At 38.4% G+C, this 20,215-nt stretch overlaps 1 protein-coding gene across 1 annotated transcript in view; it reads right to left on the bottom strand.

Annotated features, from left to right (window-relative positions):
* Positions 1 to 1,799: 1,799 nt before the first annotated feature.
* Positions 1,800 to 20,215, bottom strand: part of LRIG3 (leucine rich repeats and immunoglobulin like domains 3) — a 48,484-nt gene continuing 30,068 nt past the window's right edge. The window contains exons 12-19 of the mRNA XM_065405894.1: positions 17,335 to 17,498; positions 11,543 to 11,863; positions 10,579 to 10,860; positions 9,103 to 9,555; positions 8,720 to 8,872; positions 7,548 to 7,691; positions 7,173 to 7,463; positions 1,800 to 2,564 (exon numbers count right to left, since the gene is read on the bottom strand). Coding sequence (XP_065261966.1) covers positions 2,317 to 2,564; positions 7,173 to 7,463; positions 7,548 to 7,691; positions 8,720 to 8,872; positions 9,103 to 9,555; positions 10,579 to 10,860; positions 11,543 to 11,863; positions 17,335 to 17,498 — 2,056 coding nt within the window. The 3' untranslated portion in view covers positions 1,800 to 2,316. The remainder of the gene's footprint in view (positions 2,565 to 7,172; positions 7,464 to 7,547; positions 7,692 to 8,719; positions 8,873 to 9,102; positions 9,556 to 10,578; positions 10,861 to 11,542; positions 11,864 to 17,334; positions 17,499 to 20,215) is intronic.

The following is a 20,215-nucleotide window of genomic DNA, read 5'->3' on the forward strand; positions in this document are numbered from 1 at the left end:
CAAGGATTTTTATTCCCATGTTAGTGATATTTAAATTACCAAGAGAAAAAAAAAAAAAAAAAAAAAAGACACCACAAATACTGATACCTGTATTTTTAGGATACCATTTGAAATAGCTTTACATCAGATGGGAAGCATTAAAATGTGGGCCTGGACCTGATAATGAGTTCTATGTTATTGCAGGATTGGGGAATTCATATAGTCTAACAGTTCAATTCATAAAAATATTTGAAGTAGTGGAAAAGGAAAGGAATATTGTCTTTTTCTCATTTTGTACATTAAAAAAAAAAAAAAAAAAAAAAGCATGCTTCCAAAGACTGTTTTTAGTCACAGCCTTTTAACTTGGATTTTTAAACATAACATTTTATTTTGTAATGAACAGCATTAAAAATGGTTTGGTTTTTTACTTTCTTTCTCTAGATATTTGGGAAATGATGTCTGGTTAGAGATCTAAGTTATGACACTTGGAGAAAAACTAGAGAAGTGAAAAAACTATTGACTTAGTGAGTGGATCTATTTTAAGATTTTAAGCATTATTGATTTAGAGATTTGTGCTTAACTCAGGAAAAATTAATATATTTAAAAATGCAGTTAATTATCATCAAATACCCATACCAATGTCTGTCACCACGTCGCCACATCTGGCTGCAATGAAGGCAAATTAACAATCAGATTCAGAAAATCTGGCAATATGATAAACTAAAGCATGCAAAATCCATTCTCTACATTCAGACCACCAGTGATTAAGGATGGATTAACTTCCTGTCTCTAATACTGGCGCCTAAATTAAAGGAGGGAAATTACGCTGCAATCTGCATACCAGGTTTCTGGCTACAAACAACAAAAAGCCCTTAACTCAGCTACTTTAGGCAGGGAAACCTTTTGCTCTAGACGTATCCTCTGAAAACTGTCTATGATGTGCTGGTCTAACAGCTGCTTTCAATTTAGTTTAAAAGTAAGTTTGACAACTATATAAATTTGCACCTTCAAAGTGAGCAGATTTGAAAACCTAAGTCCTGTAATAGTAAAACTTGTGAAGGCACATTGTTTTAATACATTGCTGACAAGAGGATTCACAGCTTTTTAAAATACTGGACATCTGTATCGAGGAAAACAAAAGGGAGAATTCTCATTTAGTCTTAATTACCATCACATGGTAAGTGTCTTTCTTTGGCTTAGAGCGGCTAATAATATTGGGCTCCTCAATTTAAATTTAATCTAGCAAGAATTCAAACTTATAACAACTGCTCAACTTGAGTGAGGAATGAAGTACAGTTCACATTTATCTATATGGAGAAGAGAGCAGTCAAAAAATGCAAGAGCAGCAGAAGGTAAACCAAGGAAGAATTATCTTGTACACTGGTTACCTTATTACACTGGGTGTGGAAGTGATTGGGGGAGCAGCCGAGAAAACATAGGGGAAAACACAATCTGACATGCACTGAATATCTGGGAAATATTTAATATTCAAACCATTTATTTAGAGGAGAATGATACCACCAGGTAAACGTCTAGGACGAATTTTTTTTGTTTTTGTTTTTTACTAAGTTGCTTGCTGTGTATTTGTGTGTCCACTCTGCATATCCACCACTAGAGGTGTACATTAAAGTTATTTGTACACTCACATGGCTAGACAGCTGACTAGACAGCCAGTCTTGTGTGCGTGTGGGACAATTTGGGGAAGCTGTATGACCAGAACTACTTTTAAGGGCAGCGGATATCTAATATGGTGAATCTATATGCTCTACATTTTAGACAAACTGATGAGATATGGGCCAGAGGGTTATATTCACAACATACATTTTCAATTTCTATCAACATACCTCCACCTTGCATTCTTCATACTCTACTGTGTCTCAAGACCACAAGGCAGCATATTTTATTAAAAGTGATGTGCAAATAAGATGCATGGTACCTGCAAACAGCATGGAACGTCCATTCATAAAAAGGTACAGATATTGGTACAAGTTTAGGATGCTTTAGTACTCATTTCAATAAAATGAAGTCTGACAGGAAATATACATAGTATTATTTACATCATTAATTTACAGGAGATACCATTTGCATAAAACAAAGCTATAAAATAATTAGAAATATAGTACTTCTCTAAGGAATGTGTTCCCTGTATAAAATTTTATAACACTTTGGCAATTATGTTTTATCTGTATAAAAATGTATCCATTCTTTCTGATTTCATAGCTCCATTAAAAACATGGATTCCCCCCCCCCCGCCCCTTTTAAATAAAGCTCCACATTGAGGTAGTATGTCAAAAATATTTCTTTGGTTCCATCAATCAACGGCCATTCCAAAAGCAGCTATGTGTTCAGGTCGTAAGACTGGAAAGTAGGAGTCCTAAAGTTTTCAAAGGCCTGTTTGTAAGTACAAATGCTGTTTTCCTCATGAGAAACCGTCCTGTCCTTTCTATCTTCCTCTGCCTCTGAATCAAAGTCCAAAGAGGCTTGAGAATTATTATTATGGAAGGTTTTTGGTTGACAACTTGCTGGCAGCCTACAGCTCGAAAAAGAGTCCAGTTGAGGCCTCCATAGAGACTTTCCAAATGTTCCTGCAAGATAGAAATTTGTAAGGAAACAAATGCTGGTGTTGATCGCTCTATGTCTTACCAAGGGCTGTACGTGAGAATACAAGCCAAGGACAGACACAGCTCAAGTTCTCTGAAATGAGATTTGGCTTTATTTCTAAGCCGTACTATTATTCCCCACCCAAAAGAAGAAAAAAAAAAAAAAAGAAAAAAAAAAAAAAAAAAAAGCCCTCTATACTCATATGTACCCATTTACAACTCTTAGCTGAGATGTTAAAAGTGTTTCCAAAGTAAATAACTTGGTTGATAGCCATTCAGAACAACCTACCCCCTTTAATTTCCTTGTTTATATTTTCATGAATTTCCTCATTCTCAAACACAAAATACAAACAAAAACCTGCAAACAAGTCACAAAGACATTCTAATGCATAACCAAGAACAATCTCTTCAACATGCTTTTTGGATTAGTGTACTCTGAAAAGGGACTCAAACATTCGCTCTGTTTAGCTAGGCTGATATTAAGATCTGTTTATAAAACTTTTTTTTTTTTTTTTTTTAAACGACACACCCTGCAATCTGAATGCCAGACAGTGTTCTTTCTGGCTTGTGTCACACATCAGTAACAAAGATCCTGCCAGTGAAATTCTGCCTTCATTTATACCCCATTTGCGCTCAGCTGGCTAGCATAGGAGTAACCCAAGTAGAATTTGGCATTCAACTGAATCTTCATTAAACAATTTTGTTGGTGCACTAGCCAGAAAAAAATACATTTTCTCTTCTCCCTTTTCCATGTGGAGGCTCCACAGCTAACACCATTACACTGAAAGTCTTCACTTTTTTCACAGACAGAAAATATAATTAGATATGACTGACACATGGCATAGATCTGTTGATTAAGGTACCACACTTACACATACCACCCCCCAAAAAGTGGCTGGCACACATTGATTTTGAAACACTAGATGTTATTAATAATTTGATTCTAAAATTGTTTATTGTGCTAGAAGAGTCATACTTCTCTGGCATTGTATCCATTGACAAAATTGACAATCACAGGTTTAAAGGGAAACTGTATTTGGGGAAAAAATATAAATGACTTTATGGGGTTTCATATTTGCATCAACGTGCAGATCAGTTTTGTTTACCGTAATATGAAAGATGTTCTTCATAGCATCAATCTGGCTTATGAAAAAAAATCAAGCTATGACCCTTTTGGTTCATGCATCAACAATGAAGCTAATGCCAACTGTCTTCAGTGAGGTTGAACAGACATGATTGGGCAGAATTTGAATACAATGGTGCTGCAGAAGTGATTCTACAATTGGAAATTAGAAACAAATCACCACGCCTTCCACCTCCCCAAGATCAACTGACTAGGGAACAAGTGGCTAGGCAGCAGATCTGCAGAAAAGGACCTAGGGGTTACAGTGGACGAGAAGCTGGATATGAATCAACAGTGTGCCCTTGTTGCCAAGAAGGCTAATGGCATTTTGGGCTGTATAAGTAGGAGCATTGCCAGCAGATCGAGGGACGTGATCATTCCCCTCTATTCGGCGTTGGTGAGGCCTCATTTGGAGTACTGTGTCCAGTTTTGGGCCCCACACTACAAGAAGGATGTGGAAAAATTGGAAAGAGTCCAGCGGAAGGCAACAAAAATGACTCATGAGGAGAGGCTGAGGGAACTGGGATTATTTAGTCGGCAGAAGAGAAGAATGGGGGGGATTTGATAGCTGCTTTCAACTACCTGAAGGGGGGGTTCCAAAGAGGATGGATCTAGACTATTCTCAGTGGTGGCAGATGACAGAACAAGGAGCAATGGTCTCAAGTTGCAGTGGGGGAGGTTTAGGTTGGATATTAGGAAAAACTTTTTCACTAGGAGGGTGGTGAAGTACTGGAATGGGTTACCTAGGGAGATGGCGGAATCTCCTTCCTTAGAGGTTTTTAAGGTCAGGCTTGACAAATCCCTGGCTGGGATGATTTAGTTGGGGATTGGTCCTGCTTTGAGCAGGGGATTGGACTAGATGACCTCCTGAGGTCCCTAAACCCTTTGGAGCAGTGATGGTCTCACTGTAGGTTTGTACAGTGCCTAGCACAATGGTACTCCAGTCTGGCTGAAGCCTCTAGATATAAAGCTATAATATCACCAAGTACCAGCAGAAGGGAGGATATCAGCTACCCCCCAGCCCTGAGGTTGCATTGACTCCTAGGTAGCATTCTTTGCCATGAAACTGCTCCTCCTTTAAGGCAGACAGTGGCCAGCTGGTGAAGCCCTATTTGCACGTTTCCCCCACAGCAGTAATGGTAGGGTGCCTCTGCCCAGGTCTCCTGGTAACAGCAAGGTTTTATAGTCTGTACCTCTGCTTCTGCCGGGGGCAAACTACAGCACCTTTACCCACAAAAAAGAAGGCTGGGTGGGTGGGAGGGGGAGATAAAGAGTCAAAGAACTTAGACAGGAACATTCTTCACTCCTTCCTGTGGGTTTCCCTACAGGAGGGGCAATCTGGGCCTTACGCATTCTATTGATTCATAAACTAGGATATAACCCAGCCCCTTATCTCATAGCTGTGTTCGGCATTAAGATACCACAGTGCTGAAAGCAGTATAAACAAGAAAAGTAGTGGGGTTCTAAGTTAAACCAATCTTACAAAAGAAAACGTAGGACATGAACCCTTTAGTCCCCCTTTACAAGTTAAATGTGTGAGCCCTAAAGGAGTTAAACCTTAAAACTCTTTTGTGGTTCATTAGAGCAATGACCTCCATAGCACGCTTAAAGCTTGCAGTGTTGTTTTTATGTACTTAAATATGTCCTAAAATTTGTGGAAATAAGCAAACTGTATTTGGATAAAAGATAAAACCAACCAATACAAAGGTTCATGAACAAAGAAGAATTTGCACAAGTGAACAGATTGTTTTAGCTAGGCTGATAGTAAGATACTTTGTTAAAAAGCTACATGCTCAGTGGAATTGGTTGTTGATTCAAGACTTATCTTCTCTAGAAAGACCTACGGAATGGCACCAAAACCACTAGAGAAGGAGTCAGAAATGTAACATTCCAGCAGGCAGAAGCGAAGGAGGAAAAGGAGAAGCTCCTAGTCACACTTGGCTTCAATAAGTTATGCTGTGTAGACCTTTAAAAAAAAAAAAAATATGGCAGGTTTGAAGTGGGGTTGCAATCAGTTGCATTTTATTGAAGAAGGGTTTATCTTAAGTCATTCCCAACAAACTCAGGTCTTCTGGGAAGCAACTGAGTGCTGCATGTAGTGTGCTTTTTAGGACCATCTTGTATTACAGTTGTGAACTGTTCATGCATGATTGTGTTCTACTCCATGGGGGAGGGTTACCTCAGCTACCACAGGAACTAAAAACAGTGGGGGGGGGGGGGGAGGAGTGTGATTAAGGTGAGTGACTGAAACTTAGATTCCAGAGATGTTCCACCCCCTGGGGTGGTTTGTATATACTAGTTCATGCTGGGGTTTCCAGAGGGTAGGAAACAAAAGGAAGAGCTTTTGATATAAAAGGAGGAGCCTAAAATGACTTATGGCTTCTTTCTGAAGCAGCAAATGGACAAAGGGAGGACCTCATGGAAAGGATGGAAAGACACTGGCCTACTCGGGCCCCATAAGACTGGTGCACGATTCCTGGTATGCTAAGTGTGTGTCTAAATCTGTTTATTGTTTGGGGGGTTTTTTTTTTTTTTTTTTTGGTAATGCTTTTATCTTAAGAAAAAGTGTGCTTGCTTAGAAAGAGCAGGTTGATAGCTTGTAACCTTTGGCAATACACTTTTCATAGCCGTTGGAAAGAAAGCAAACGCAGAGGCACTAGTCTTTAAGCAGACTGGCTTGCTGGGAATATAGTGTAAGGCAGGGAGATGTGCAGTCTTAAAACTCCAGTCAGGAGGGAGAGACACGTGGGTCTTCACCCAAGAGAGGTGATAGCTGGGAGCAGAAAATCTTACGTGTGTGCCCTAGAGGGACCATGAAGGGGGAATACAGGTGCAGTTACCCAGAAACTGTGATGCTACCAACTAAGCAATACATGCAGAAGTTATTCCCCTGGTATAGTAGAAGATTTTTTTTTTAAATCCATCCAAAAAAAAAAAAAAAATCAAGAAACTAAAGGCTTGTTCATAACTTCACAATAGTCACACTACTTTTTATTTCTCATTTGAGCCCCTCGAGTGTTGGTACACTGTCTATTCAAAGGCCTTGTCAGAGTACCTTGTCTGAATATGAAGTGCCCTGCATGCTCCTGGCACAACACAAATAATGGAGGAAAAGAGGTAATACTAAAGTTAGCTTTCACAAACTAAGGCCTTGCTTAGACAGGAAAGTTTCATTGGTTAAACTGCCAAAATTTTCAAACAGTATATATTTTATAAACTGTAGTATCCCACTGAACTCAGTGGCAATTGCATGTGCTCAGTGTCTCTGAAAAAAAGTCAGGCTACTTATGTGACCAGCTTTTAGTTAGGTTTCTCACAATATGTAACAATCATATAAGCAATCACTGAGTACAGCCATGAACTACTGTTCTGACAAAAGGATAAACATGTTTTCTAGTACATGCAAGTCATAAGGGACGTGTATACAAATGATGTTTGCAGCTTTAAGAAATGCAGTAGCTGAAACATACCCATGAAAGTGCTACTAGTGGTAATAGAGGATGATTCCTGATTTCTGTTCAAATCAAAGATGTCTGAGTTTAGACTCAAGCTTTTCACTCCAATTCCTTCATTTGGCGTGTAAGTAGAGTTAAGCAATTTGCTACTTGTAGCCTGCATTCCAATGCTGCCAACATACTGGTCAAAGGGATCTTCTGGTGAATGTGATAATGTTCCAGGTGAATATGGATAGCATTCCTTTTTCTTTAAGTAACTAGAGTCACATGGGTCCATGCACACTGTTCTTTGGTCAGGGCTGCAGCCTTAATAAAAAGGAGAAATCAGTATTACTAGGAATCTGCTATGGCAAAAAACTGAAACAGAACTAAAATATTTATTTGACTTACTTGTATGGTATGCTTCAAAAGCGTCAGAGCCATAAGCATTCCCTTTTAAATATACAGTCCCTGAAGTCCCCAGATAGTGGCATAAGAATGGATCTGTAACAACCTCCAGGTCTGTTTCACTGCCATTATCTAGATGACAAATGCCTTAAAAATAAAGACACAATGTATCAGCTAACAGACTCCTTTTTTCTAGGCTTCATCCTACACAGTTAGTTTTACTAGTGGAGTTTTGGTCTTCTGCAAATAAAGAAACTACAGCGATGAAACCTGCCCTGGAATTTTAAGCACATGTTTCCTGGAGGGGCAGGAGTTTTCAAGAGTTCAGTTAAACAGCTTTATAAGGCTACAGCCTAACCCTAACCCTCTCCAGAATGGCGATGTCAAGATTTCTCAGTATGTCACCACTCTACTGGCCTGCTTATCTTCTAGGAGTATAAAATAAATACCAGGAGAGCCAGGATTTTATAATTAATTAATTAATAAAAATCATGCAATGAGTTCATTTGCAACAAAAGATTCTGCTCTGAATACTGAAGCCATGGTCCAAATAATGGCTACAAGTCATCAAGTGTTACAGAGCAGATTACTGCTCTAAAACACAATGATCATTTTGAGGTGCTTTCACAAACTAAGGCCTTGCTTACACGGGAAAGTTTCATTGGTTAAATCATATAGTAAAACAATATAATGCCCCCTATGGACACTTATTCCTGTATAAAAGAGTGCTTTTGGGAAGTAGGGGGGCATAGCTTAAGTTATAATCCCAAGAGACATAACTAAAAACAAAAACAAAAAGGGTACTCTTACACTGGCAGAGTTCATGTGTAGACTTAATCTTTTTTTGGTGTAAGTATGATCAGTTTAAATTCACACCTGAGGTTATACTGAAGAAGCTTCCCTATGTAGATAAGGCCATATGTCAAGTGGATCAGTAAAACCAAGTTTCTGTTATCAGCACAAGCATTTCTCATTCCTGTATTGCATAGTAAAATCTCAGCTTCAAATATTATTTTAATGTGTTGAAGCAATCAGAAAGTCAGTCACAAGGCCTACATGGCAATCAACAAAGATGCTTCACTGGTGTCACTACAATTCATTACATTAGTTAGGAAGACAGTATCTGATTTTTAGTAACGAAAAACAGTGCCAAGTTGTATATTTAAAGTATTTACCATTACTATCTCTCTGCTGTAAAAAATATCCCCCCATTGAAGAAGTTATGAACTGATGATGACTTCCATTTTCTGATGACCCATCCTGCCTTTCAGCTAATGTTCCCTGGGATGACAGGTAACTTGGAATGTCAGCAGGCAAGTTTGTCTCATCTGTGATTTAAAGGGGGGGGGGGGGAGAGGAACACACATAAAACCATCAGTATATTTTAGGTTTCTTTGAAATATTTTTAAACCAGCCAGCAACATGTTGAAGGCAACAAATGATTCATCGTTCTGAATTGGAGTCAAAACACACAAACATTACTGGAAGAAAGTTACTGCAGAACAACCACAAACACACTTGATGACTCCTTTGCGCCGCCAAGCTTCAGTTTACACACCTGTATTTGTGATGCTGCAATCTTCATTTCTTCTCCTTGTGTGGTATATGATGACCACCCACACAAGGGAAGTGCCCACCACACAGCAAACCACTGCTATGATCACTACGCCAACTGTGGCCCATCCATCATCATCCAATGATGGAGCAATGTTTTGAGGCGAATCACAGGTGGGAGTGGGAATTACATTTAGACGAATGTTGCCTCTCTCTGTTCCAAGCGTATTAGACATTTCACAAGTGTATTTCCCAGCATCTTCAATGTCTGTGTCCACAATAATCAGTAACTGGTTGCCTGCAGCGAAGAAGTGCCTTTCTGTTACCACCAACGGGCTGTCATCCTTAGTCCAGTTCAACCGAGGCGGAGGGCTACCACCAGCAATGCATTGCAAGACTGCAGTTTCACCTTTCGTTACTGTTCGGTCTAGCAAGGGCCGCAAAAATGATGGTGTTTCTGAAAAAAAATAAATAAATTCTAAATTACCTGTACAAGAAAACGTAGGTGGTTCCAACCCTCACATCAACCCAACCCACAGAAAAAAAAACAAATGAGTTGGGGTAATATCAAATCACAGAATTTCTAACATTTGTGTTGTTCTAAACGTTAATCCTTAGAAAGATGGCATATTTTAGACAAATGACTACACAGTTATGCATCTGCTAGATACACCTGCTCCTTGCAATCACCCCAAAATGTTTAAGACAAGATATCTAGGGTGTTGCCAAGCACCATTCAGAAGCAAATTTCTACACAAACGCTGAGGTAGCTAACAGTTTTGGGAAATGATTTAACTAAATTAAAAGCATCATTAAGGCCTAATTATACTTATAGTTGTTCTACTGGGGGGGGGGGGGGGGGAGGAGAAGGGGAGACATATTCCAGGAGTCTGAGTTAAAAGATTGGCGTCAGCTCATGTGGTTACTGGTCACAACTAGATGCTCACTAGCCCAACAAAAGAAAAAAAAACCTAGGAAATAAGTTACATATTAGCATAGTGTTCTCTAGAATATATTATTAGTGGAAATACCAACTCTGAATTAATAGAAAAAAGGAAAAAAGGTTTTGTTTTGTTTTTAAACTAAACTTTTCAGAAAAAATCCCAGCAACCTGCTCCTTTCTTTGTGTATACTAAATAATTTCTATTTTAAACCATGCATTTAAATGGAAAATGCAACTATTTTATTATTTATGAGTAACAATGATTGTGTATTAAAAATTATAAGTATGTATTTCTAACCAATAGCCACTGATTAATGAATGATGACTTCAGGAAATGCATTACCACAGAACTAATCTGAAAAGACATTTTTCAGCTAAATACGTGCCTCCAAAAGCCCTCATTAGTAATGAATTGATACATCTCCCTATTAAGCCCTAAAACACATTTTATTAAGTAACATCTAAAAGTATGAAAAAAACTTGTCACACCACTTCAATAGAAAAGACTTCTATCATTACATGTTGACAGTTTCTCACCTAGTACTGTCAGTGTTGCATTAGCTGAAATGCTCCCAGCAGTGTTTTGAGCTGTACAGCTATAAACTCCAGTGTCCTCAATTTTTACATCAACAATAAAGAATACATCATCCTCGGGCATGACATGCATACGTCTCTTGCGTGCTGCAGGAAAATCTGTGCCACCATCTTTCTGCCAAGCAATCTGCGGTACTGGATGACCAACTGCAGCACATTCTAATCGTGCCGTTGCCCCAGCACGAATGGTTAGGTCCATGGGCATCTTTGTAAATGAAGGCAGCACTAAAGCAAAACAAAACAAAAAGTTTAACTAGATACATGTTATAAGTAGGTTTGTTTCCAATTTTGGGACAAATTATTTTTCCTCCTTTGCACTGTATTTTCTCAATTTCAGTACACCCAACTCCATTAAGTGTAAAACTTATACCAGTTTCAACAACAGCGATGTGCAAGGCTTTGCCGATAGGATCTGGTGCATGGAGGTGTGGAAAAAACCCCTCACAAGACCTAAACTTATATCTGGACAGAAGATGGTCTTATGTTTAAATCAGGCGACATGGGTTTCATCCTCATTCAGGAAGCCTGTAGCAGAGTTGACCTCTGCCAAGTCACAGTCTGCCTACCTCAGTAGAGAAGGTTGTTGTCCCCTGTAAAAGGCGGACAGTAGTTTTTCCCTTCTCCTATCCTTTCCTTAGTCTATTTAGATTGCAAGCTCTTCAGGACAGGGATCGTTTCTTAACTGTGTTTGTACAGCACCTCACACAATAGTGACAGATTCTGGTTGGGCCCCGTTAGTGCAACTTTAATAATAAACAGATTTTGGAAGCAGCATGCTTTCATGAGCTGAAATTAGGTTATTAAGCATTTTCTAAAAATAATGTCATGGGAAAAGAAAAGTGTATATTGTATTTTGCTTTACAATTATTTCCTCTTCAAATGCACAGGTAAAAAAAAGGATGCTTACTGTTAACTGTAAGTTTGGCTTTGACAGAGTAGGATGAACCAAAGTGATTTGAAATAACACACTGGTATTTTCCTTCATTGCTGAATTCAACATTGCGTAGCCGAAGTATGGTAGTGTATTCCATCACTTCACCACCCTGTGCCCGGAGATGTGCATAATTCTCCATTTCAGCATCATGCAGTAATTCATTGTCCTTTTTCCATGCAAACGTCATAGGGGAGTCACTGCTGCTGGCTGCTGAACATATAAAACTCAAATTGGAGCCTTTGATTGCTGACTGGGTTTCTGGCTGGACAGTGATCTGTGGTTTAGGAAAATCATCTGTAAAGATGGGAAAGGGGAAAAAGTGTGACACTGAGGAAGAGAGGCAAATACCTGGATCCCCAGGACTCTAAAAGATTTTGTAAGCTTTGTTTTATAGGTTTGAGAGAAGAGTCAGACAAGTATTTATAAAGCAGAGATACAGTGGTTTAGTTTTAGATTTCATTTATCTCCAGGCATTTAAAGTTGTCATATTTATGAGTTTACTGTGCTAAGCCATCTCTTAGTGAAGAGAAAGCACATCTAAAGCAAACTATGTGCTGTTTATATATAAAGAGGAGAGAACTACAGTTTAACATCTGTAAAAGGTACTTTGAGTGTCGGTCACGAAGCCAAGACTCCTTTTTTCTATACCTTAAGGCTGCAATAAGTTTTTCTTCACTAAAACACGGTTCTTTCTGCCACCAGAGATTGTCAGGCACAGTCCAGGGTTCTCCCCCAACCTGCACACAGAAGTTGTGGTTCCAGTGATTTGTAGTCCTTTGCTCCAATTTTCAAATGCAGCAGTGCTGAAAATCTGCTAAGCATACTATACAAAGATCAAGTGTGGGGTTTTTTATGATTGGGGAGCCCCTAACAATTGTATTTTGTTGGATTCCATGTTTCTTGTCCTTCAATTATTTACAAGTAAAAATGTGTTCTACAGCCAATCCTTCAAATGCAACCTGGGATCTGAGAGTCCTGCTGGGTTATTTCTTTCTTGTGCATCATACCTATAATAAGTTCCACAAGCCAAATTATGTCCTTGGTGACATCTATGTCACCACACTGCCATCAGTGGTTTTGCATCGGTATAATTTACTGAAATATACTAAATGTTTATACTGATAATGTGAGAGGTGGAACAGGATCCATCCAGCTGATTCTCTTGTGGCTGTGCTGTCTATGCTCTGCTAACAGACGTTAAAAGTATTAAAAACATTTGTTTGGGGGAGGGGAGGCACTAAAATAAGCAGATGTGATACAATATACAAAAGAAACTGATCTGTTGAGTAGGATTCTGTCATTTTCACATAGCCCATTTTCAGAGTAGAACCACACTTTAAAATAAAATTGTGAAGGATATTTCTTATCTTGTTCAAGCCATTAACTTCAGCACTTGACTTATAAGCAATGGAAAAAGAGAAAGCTATTAAGCGGGTTGTATTTGGTTACAAAAATCACTATAGTAAGACTACTGTATAATTAAGCAGTTAATACAGGTCACTTAGGCACCTATTTTCAATTGCTAACAGTTTTCTCAAAAGCTAACTTTTGGCCTGAAATTATTCATGCTTTGTTTCATCTTGAAAGGCATAATTTTAGAAAGTGTGAAATACATCAATTTGGCCATTTTTGAGCTACACTATTATGGACTACTCATCTCATGTGTCCATCCCATTAACAAATTTTAAATGTTTTTCCTCTGAGTTGTTTTCAAAATTCCAACTTGGCACTGAAGATTTAAAATTAATATACGAAGCATACATCATTCTGAAGTTAAAGAAAATAATTTGTTGTGTAAGAAGCATTTCTCCAGATGTCCAATCATTCTATTTGAAATATACAAAAGGAGAAGAAAGAAGCACACCTTGATAGAATACTAAACACTGCAGAAATGCACCTTCTCCCACTGAGATGTTAAATTAACAAATATGCTACGGAGCCAAACAAGGTGGCCTCTATTCAATTTGGAAGTTGTATTCAGGGAAAGGACTCTGCAACAATAACTCTTTCCTTTTAGTTTGTCACCAGAAATCCATACAATTTTTAGAAAATAATACCACAGAACAGATAACAGAGCAGACACATAAATGCCATAAATTACGGGGGCCACAATGTGTTGCCTAAGGGCTGGATGTTGAGTGTAGGTCAATGGTACAAATGCATCTCCATTTCAACAGCCTCAATCACCAACTCCATTGGACAAGCCCCACCAACACCACTGGCCTTGCCCTCTAAGTTAAGATTTCATCTATGTGCTTTCACATGACAATGCAGGACAGCAACTTATTAAGAGATTCATTTCTTTGCCCTTGCTTCTTTTTCCTGGTCCAATAAAGGCCAATTTTATTAACCTTTTAGGCACAGTAAAAAAAAAAAAAAAAACACTTCTGTTTAGCCAGACTTTTATCTGACATGTGGAGAGGGGTCTCTTTATTCTTCTTATAAATAATGTCTTGTGCAGTTAATATGTGTTATGTTAAGTTTGTGTCTTTTTATGAACACATATCTAGAGACATTGTGATTGCTGCATTTTAAAGATTTAACTGGCACACACCACTTCATTTATTTAAAGGATTGCATCTATTCCTGTTTCACAATTTACTTTTCTTGTTAAACTTATTCTAGTACTAATTTCCTTTTAGGTTTTCCCCTTTTAGTGGAAAGGGCTATTGTGCTTATTTTAAAGGTTTTGAAATCGATCACAGCTGGCATCAAGCTATAAACTACTGATAAAAATTACCTTTAGTTAAATGTAACCTGTCACTTAAATTAGCCTCTGTACTAGATGACTGGAGGCTAGCTAATGTAATGCTGATGATTAAAAAGGGTTCCAGAGATGATTGTGGCAATTACGGCCAGTAAGCCTAACTTCAGTACCAGAAAATTGGCTGAAAGTACAGTAAAGAATGGAATTATCAGAAACACAGAAGAACAAGAGAAAGAATCAACATGGTTTTTGTAAAGGGAAATCATGCCTCACCAATCTGTTGGAATTCTTTGAGGGTATCAACAAACATGGACAAGGGTGATCCAGTGTATATAATGTACGTGGACTTTCAGAAAACCTTTGACAAGGTCCTACACCAAAGGCTCTGAAGTGAAGTAAGGAGTCATGGGATAAAAAGGAAGGTCCTCTTATGGATCAATAACTGGTTAAAAGGTAGGAAACCAAGGACAGGAATAAATGCTCAGTTTTCAAAATAGAGAGTGGCAAATACCAGTGACCTCCAAGAACCTGTACTGGGATCTGAGCTGTTCAATCCATTCATAAATGATCTGGAAACAGGGGGTGAACAGTGAGGTGGCAAAGTTTGCAGATGATACAAAATTACTCAAGACAGTTAAGTCCACAGCTGAATGCAAAGAGTTACAAAGGGATCCCACTAAACTAGGTGACTGGGCAACAAAATGGCAGATGAAATTCAATTTGATAAATGCAAAGTAATTCACACTGGAACACATAATCCCAACTATACATACAAAATGATAGGTTCAAAATTAGCTGTTACCACTCAAGAAAGGTCTTGGAGTCATCGTAAACAGTTGTCTAAAAACAATTTCTCAGTGTGCAGTGAAAGTCAAAAAAGCTAACAGAATGTTAGGAATAGGACAGATAATAAGACAGAAAATATCATAATGCCACTATGTAAATGTCTGGTATGCCCACACCTTGAATACTGCATGCAGTTCTGGTTGTATATATTGTATATGAAAAGGTACAGAGCAGAGAAGGGTAACCAAAATGATTAGGGCTATGGAACAGCTTCCATATGAAGAGAGATTGAAGAGACTGGGACTGTTCAGTTTAGAGACAACTAAGGAGCAATATAATAGTGGTTTCATCATGAATGGTGTGGAGAATGTGAAGAAGGAAGTGTTATTTACCCCTACACATAACAAGAACCAGGGGTCAGCCAATGAAATAAAGAGTTTTAAACAAACATAAGGAAATATTTCTTCACACAACACACAGTCAACCTGTGGAACTCATTACCAGGGGATGTTCTGAAGGCCAAAAGTAAAACTGGGTTCAAAAAAGAATTACGTAAGTTCATGGAGGGTAAGTCCAATAATGGCTATTAGCCAAGCTGGCCAGTGATGCAACCCTATGCTCTGGGTGTCCCTAAGACGCTGACTGCCAGAAACTGGGACTGGATGACAGGGGATGGATCACTCAGTAATTGCCCCTGTTCTACTCATTCCCTCTGGGGCACCTGGTATTGGCCACTGTTGGAAGACAGGATACTGGGCTAGATGGACCTTTGGTTTACCCATTATGCTCATTCTTATGTTGTGTTCTTAATAGATAGTGCTATTTTCAGATGTCAAATTCCTCGCTGGTTTTCCAAAATGATTTCCTCATAAATAAGGTATGTTCTTCATTAGCTGTCTATTAATTTGTTTACTTTCTGTTCTGTCCACATCAGCTTTAGAAGTTTATACATCAGCTACTCTAATTTAATATTGAAATATTAAAACACTTGTATAAGATGGTAATGTTAATAGCTGCTGTTAAGACAGCAGCAAGACCCTGCAAATTCTGTGCTCCTTTATACCTAGGCAATTCCACCAAGACTCGTGAGGGTGTATAGGTATAAGGATAGGATTAGTAAAAATTAAGCAATGTTGAATTTGTTGTGGTAACAAAATTATAGTGAAGAAAGATCAAATTTCCATTTTACCTCTTTAAATCCAGGACAACGTTTTTTGTAAACTTTAATTTTTCCTCTATTAATGGAAATTGCAAGCAAAAATATATATGAATGCCAGATAAAGTACCAAATTTTTATCTTAAAACAGTTAAGAAATTAAGAATTAAGGTTCCCACTTTGTGCATTAGAATAGGGTCTCTCATTACATGATTAGACAACAAAGTGACAATATTTGACATGCAGTATTTAGCATCAGTGAACAGCACTTTTGTTGCAAACATGTATTAATACAAAATGTTACGTATTAAGCTATTGTATAATTTACATACTGAAAGACTATTATGAAGTGATACTTTCAACCCAAAGTTGACAGGCAACAAATAAAACCTACCCTGAAGTATTTGCAGCACTACAAACCTGAAAATAAAACTGATTCTCATTAGTATTCACTGTTTAACCTGTGAGAAATGCAAAAGGTAAAAAGGTAACTACAGAAAAGTGAGTTGGATTTTTATAAATGATTTTGATTTTATTAAAGTGAGGTGTTAGTAATGTAAACAAGAAATGTATATGCGGTCACAATGATTTTTAAAGTTGAAAATAGTGTTTTGAAGCCCACATAGATGAGGTCAAGGTTACCATGGGAACTATACTTCAATACTTAACTTCTGTGCAATTAAACTCAGATTTAATAAAGCACGAATGCAATTTGCATATATACTTAAATATATTGCATATATTAATAGACATGTCAGTTAAAGTACAGCAAGATGCACCACATTTTTAAATGGTGCTTACCTAAACAATATCCATATTTTAACTCTAACAGCACATAAATTTACCACCACAAACCACTGATCTTTCCTTTGTACACAACACGTAAGTATGCAACACATGAAATTAAGTCAGAAAAATGTTATTCCCCATCTGGAATGAAACCACAAGCTCTGAGTACCTGCAGATCAAAGTTTGAGGAGCAGAGGACAAAGCATTAAAACACAATATTAACCCCACTCAGTCCAACAAGAGAAAACAAAACATGCCAGATAAACCAGTGTAAAATACATTCACTAAGCAAAACCTATGAAGGTGAGGAGAAACAGTTATACTCACCACACACAAACTCATCTGGGCTAACAGCAAAGATACTTCTGCCTTTTAGCAGCGGAGGATGGGCACAACTGGCATTCACAAAGTTCTGAAAGTTGTTTTCTGATACCCACTGTGGTAGCCATTTTAGCTGGCAGTCACACAAAAGACTTGATGTATTTAAGTGCCTAAGGAAAACAATTACATTCAATGTTTTCTGTATAAAATGCAGATCCACCGAAACAGTACAAGTCAATAGTATTTTTGTAAACCTTCATGTTTTAATGATTTATTATAAAAGAAACTAATGTCACCCAGTACTCACAGGACACCATTATTGGACTTCAGGTCTACAAAGCAGACATTTTCATTCTTATTCAATTCTTTGAAAAGTCACATTTGTGACTCTTTACAGTTTCATGTCTCCATCTTGAGTCAGGACAAGGACAGTTACGTAAAGGGGCAGGGCAGTGATGTAAAGAGGGCACCTGAGAGGACACTCAGAAGAGAGGAGTTCCAAAAACTACATAATGCAAATACCCTCACAAAAGAAAAACTTTGGGGGGAGGGTGGAATTTACAGCCCAACTACATATGTATCCCAACTGAGGTCTGTTGGGGTGCAGCTATCTACACAACTGTACCAGGACTGATGAAAGAAGGAGCATGAGTAAGGTAACAGTGGTATTTATGTGAATAGTGGGTATACACCAATCCCTATGTTGTGATATGAACAGCAGAAATACTCATCCCCATGGCCTCAAGAACCCTGTTGCCAAGATGAAGACCAAAAGATCCACTTTGCAGTATCTTCTGATACTGCAAGTAAAATCCTGCCCCTGGAAATTTTGCCCCTGACTTCATTAGGCCTGGATTTTTACCTCAGATTCCTGGCTTTAAACCAAGTCTCCTGCCCTCTCTGCCTCAGATGTTGCTGGAGATCTTGTACTGAGAGTCTTAACGTTTGCTGGAGCTTGAACACCAAGTTTTGTAAGCATTTGAACTGCAAATGCATCCAATTGCCGATAGTACATAACAAAATTTTGTTTAATTTAATCTCAGATTCAAGGTCAGAAACAGCACTAAAAACTCACAGCTTCACATCAGTTCAAATAGCTAGAACCCTAAATATTCAATTTATGTCATCTTTTCTCCACAGGATTGGCGCTAAAAGATAGATCTCAAAACAATTGGAGTGATGGAAATTACAGTTCATCTTGGAAAGGAACTAGGAAGATATTTGAAGGACCACAAATGCAGACGTAGTCCTCCATTGATAGCACAGTACTACCAAACCTAGGAGAATGGCCACATTCAAAAAGAAGAAATGGGAAGAAACCAAACTAATAGTTTCAAAAGAACATTCTGTGAGTCCATATAGCACCAACTTAAATTTCCACTAAAAAATTGAACTCTTCCTACTTGGAAGAGTTAATTTGAAACCTCTTACAAATCTGGACCAAAAATAATGAGGAATCAAACTTCTCCCCGAGGACTACTGATAAGTATTTGGATCTAGATAGAGCTAATTATAAAAGTCTTAAAAGTTATCTTGATGGAGGAAAGACAGTATTAATTTGTGTGTGTCCACAGCGATAAACATATGTACTTGTAGTGAGTGAAACATTCCCATTTATTAGTATAGAAATTCTGTGATAACTGCTTTCCAGAAGCAAAAAAGGAGGACATTACCAGCTCTGAACATTTCCTTTTCAATCAAGTTTTTCCACACAAGTGCTCTGTGCTCAAAACCTAGAAATGCCATATCATCAGGCAGAACTGGATCCAGAAGAAACAGGTATTTTTTAATGGAAAATTGAAGAGTGGTCTTGTTGCTATTCTTAGGATGGAAGAAAACCATGGCCCTCTTGACCACTTGATGCAGTGAACATCAGTCATACCCTCACCGTGCTAACCTTCTCTAGGGTCCTTTGAATGGGCGAAATTCCTGGGAATGCATATTATGAAGAGTTAATTTAGCCAATTTTGGGAAAGCACGTTCTATCATCTGCCCAGTTATTTACCAGCCATGAGGGAAACACACTTGAGAACTTTGGAGAGTTGGCAGGGGAGACATTAGAAAAATCTCTCTATAAACAGAGGGAATGTCCAAGTCCCTGAAGGACTCAGAACTTCCCTGAGCACGATGTCCTTAAGCATCTTACTTCCCTTGGTGGATGCTACTGTCTGAAGGTTGCTCTCTGCTTTCTCTCCGAGGCCTGAACACTGGGAAATGTCATCAGGTATGGGAAAGGAAGACAAGGGCCAGCCTCTAAGCAGTTCTGAGTCTGACCCAGAATAGCAATCTTGAGCCACAGCAGAACACACATTTTTTCTCCAGCAAAGTTTCAGGTAGTTTCTCTTCACAGAAAGAGCAGCTTCTCTTTTTGACTTATCCAGCTTTGTCATGTTGCAAACTCTTATTTCCAGAAACTAGACTGGGCAGGGCTGAGACAAGAAAAGTTAGAGAAGGAATGAGACAGGAGCACCGGAGACAAGAAATTAGCTGTGCCTCAAGGAAAAAAACCAAAGGTCTTTTCCGTTTCAGCAAGAGTTAGCTGTAACAGCTGCTGCACTGCTCAACAGAAAAAGAGCTTTTACAGCATTCCCTCAGAAAGGGGGACTTTACCTTGCAATTGTTCGTATGCTGCCTCAGGACAGAGGGAGCCAATAATAAGGATCTGCAGATGGGTCTTTGGTAAAGAATTATGATATTGCATTTTACTGGTCCAGTAAGTGGTAGTTCAGTGATACCAGTACTCACTTTACAGTACACTAATAAGTGTTTCTTATCTCATGCATTAGGGATCAACCAGTTTAAACTCAGGACTCTAGGTACCAAATGGAGTAGAAAATGAACACCTGCCGCCTGATGCTACCTAGCTTATATGCAGCAACTACAGAGA

This window comes from Emys orbicularis, chromosome 1, assembly GCF_028017835.1.
Source record: "Emys orbicularis isolate rEmyOrb1 chromosome 1, rEmyOrb1.hap1, whole genome shotgun sequence".
Lineage (NCBI taxonomy): Eukaryota > Metazoa > Chordata > Testudines > Emydidae > Emys > Emys orbicularis.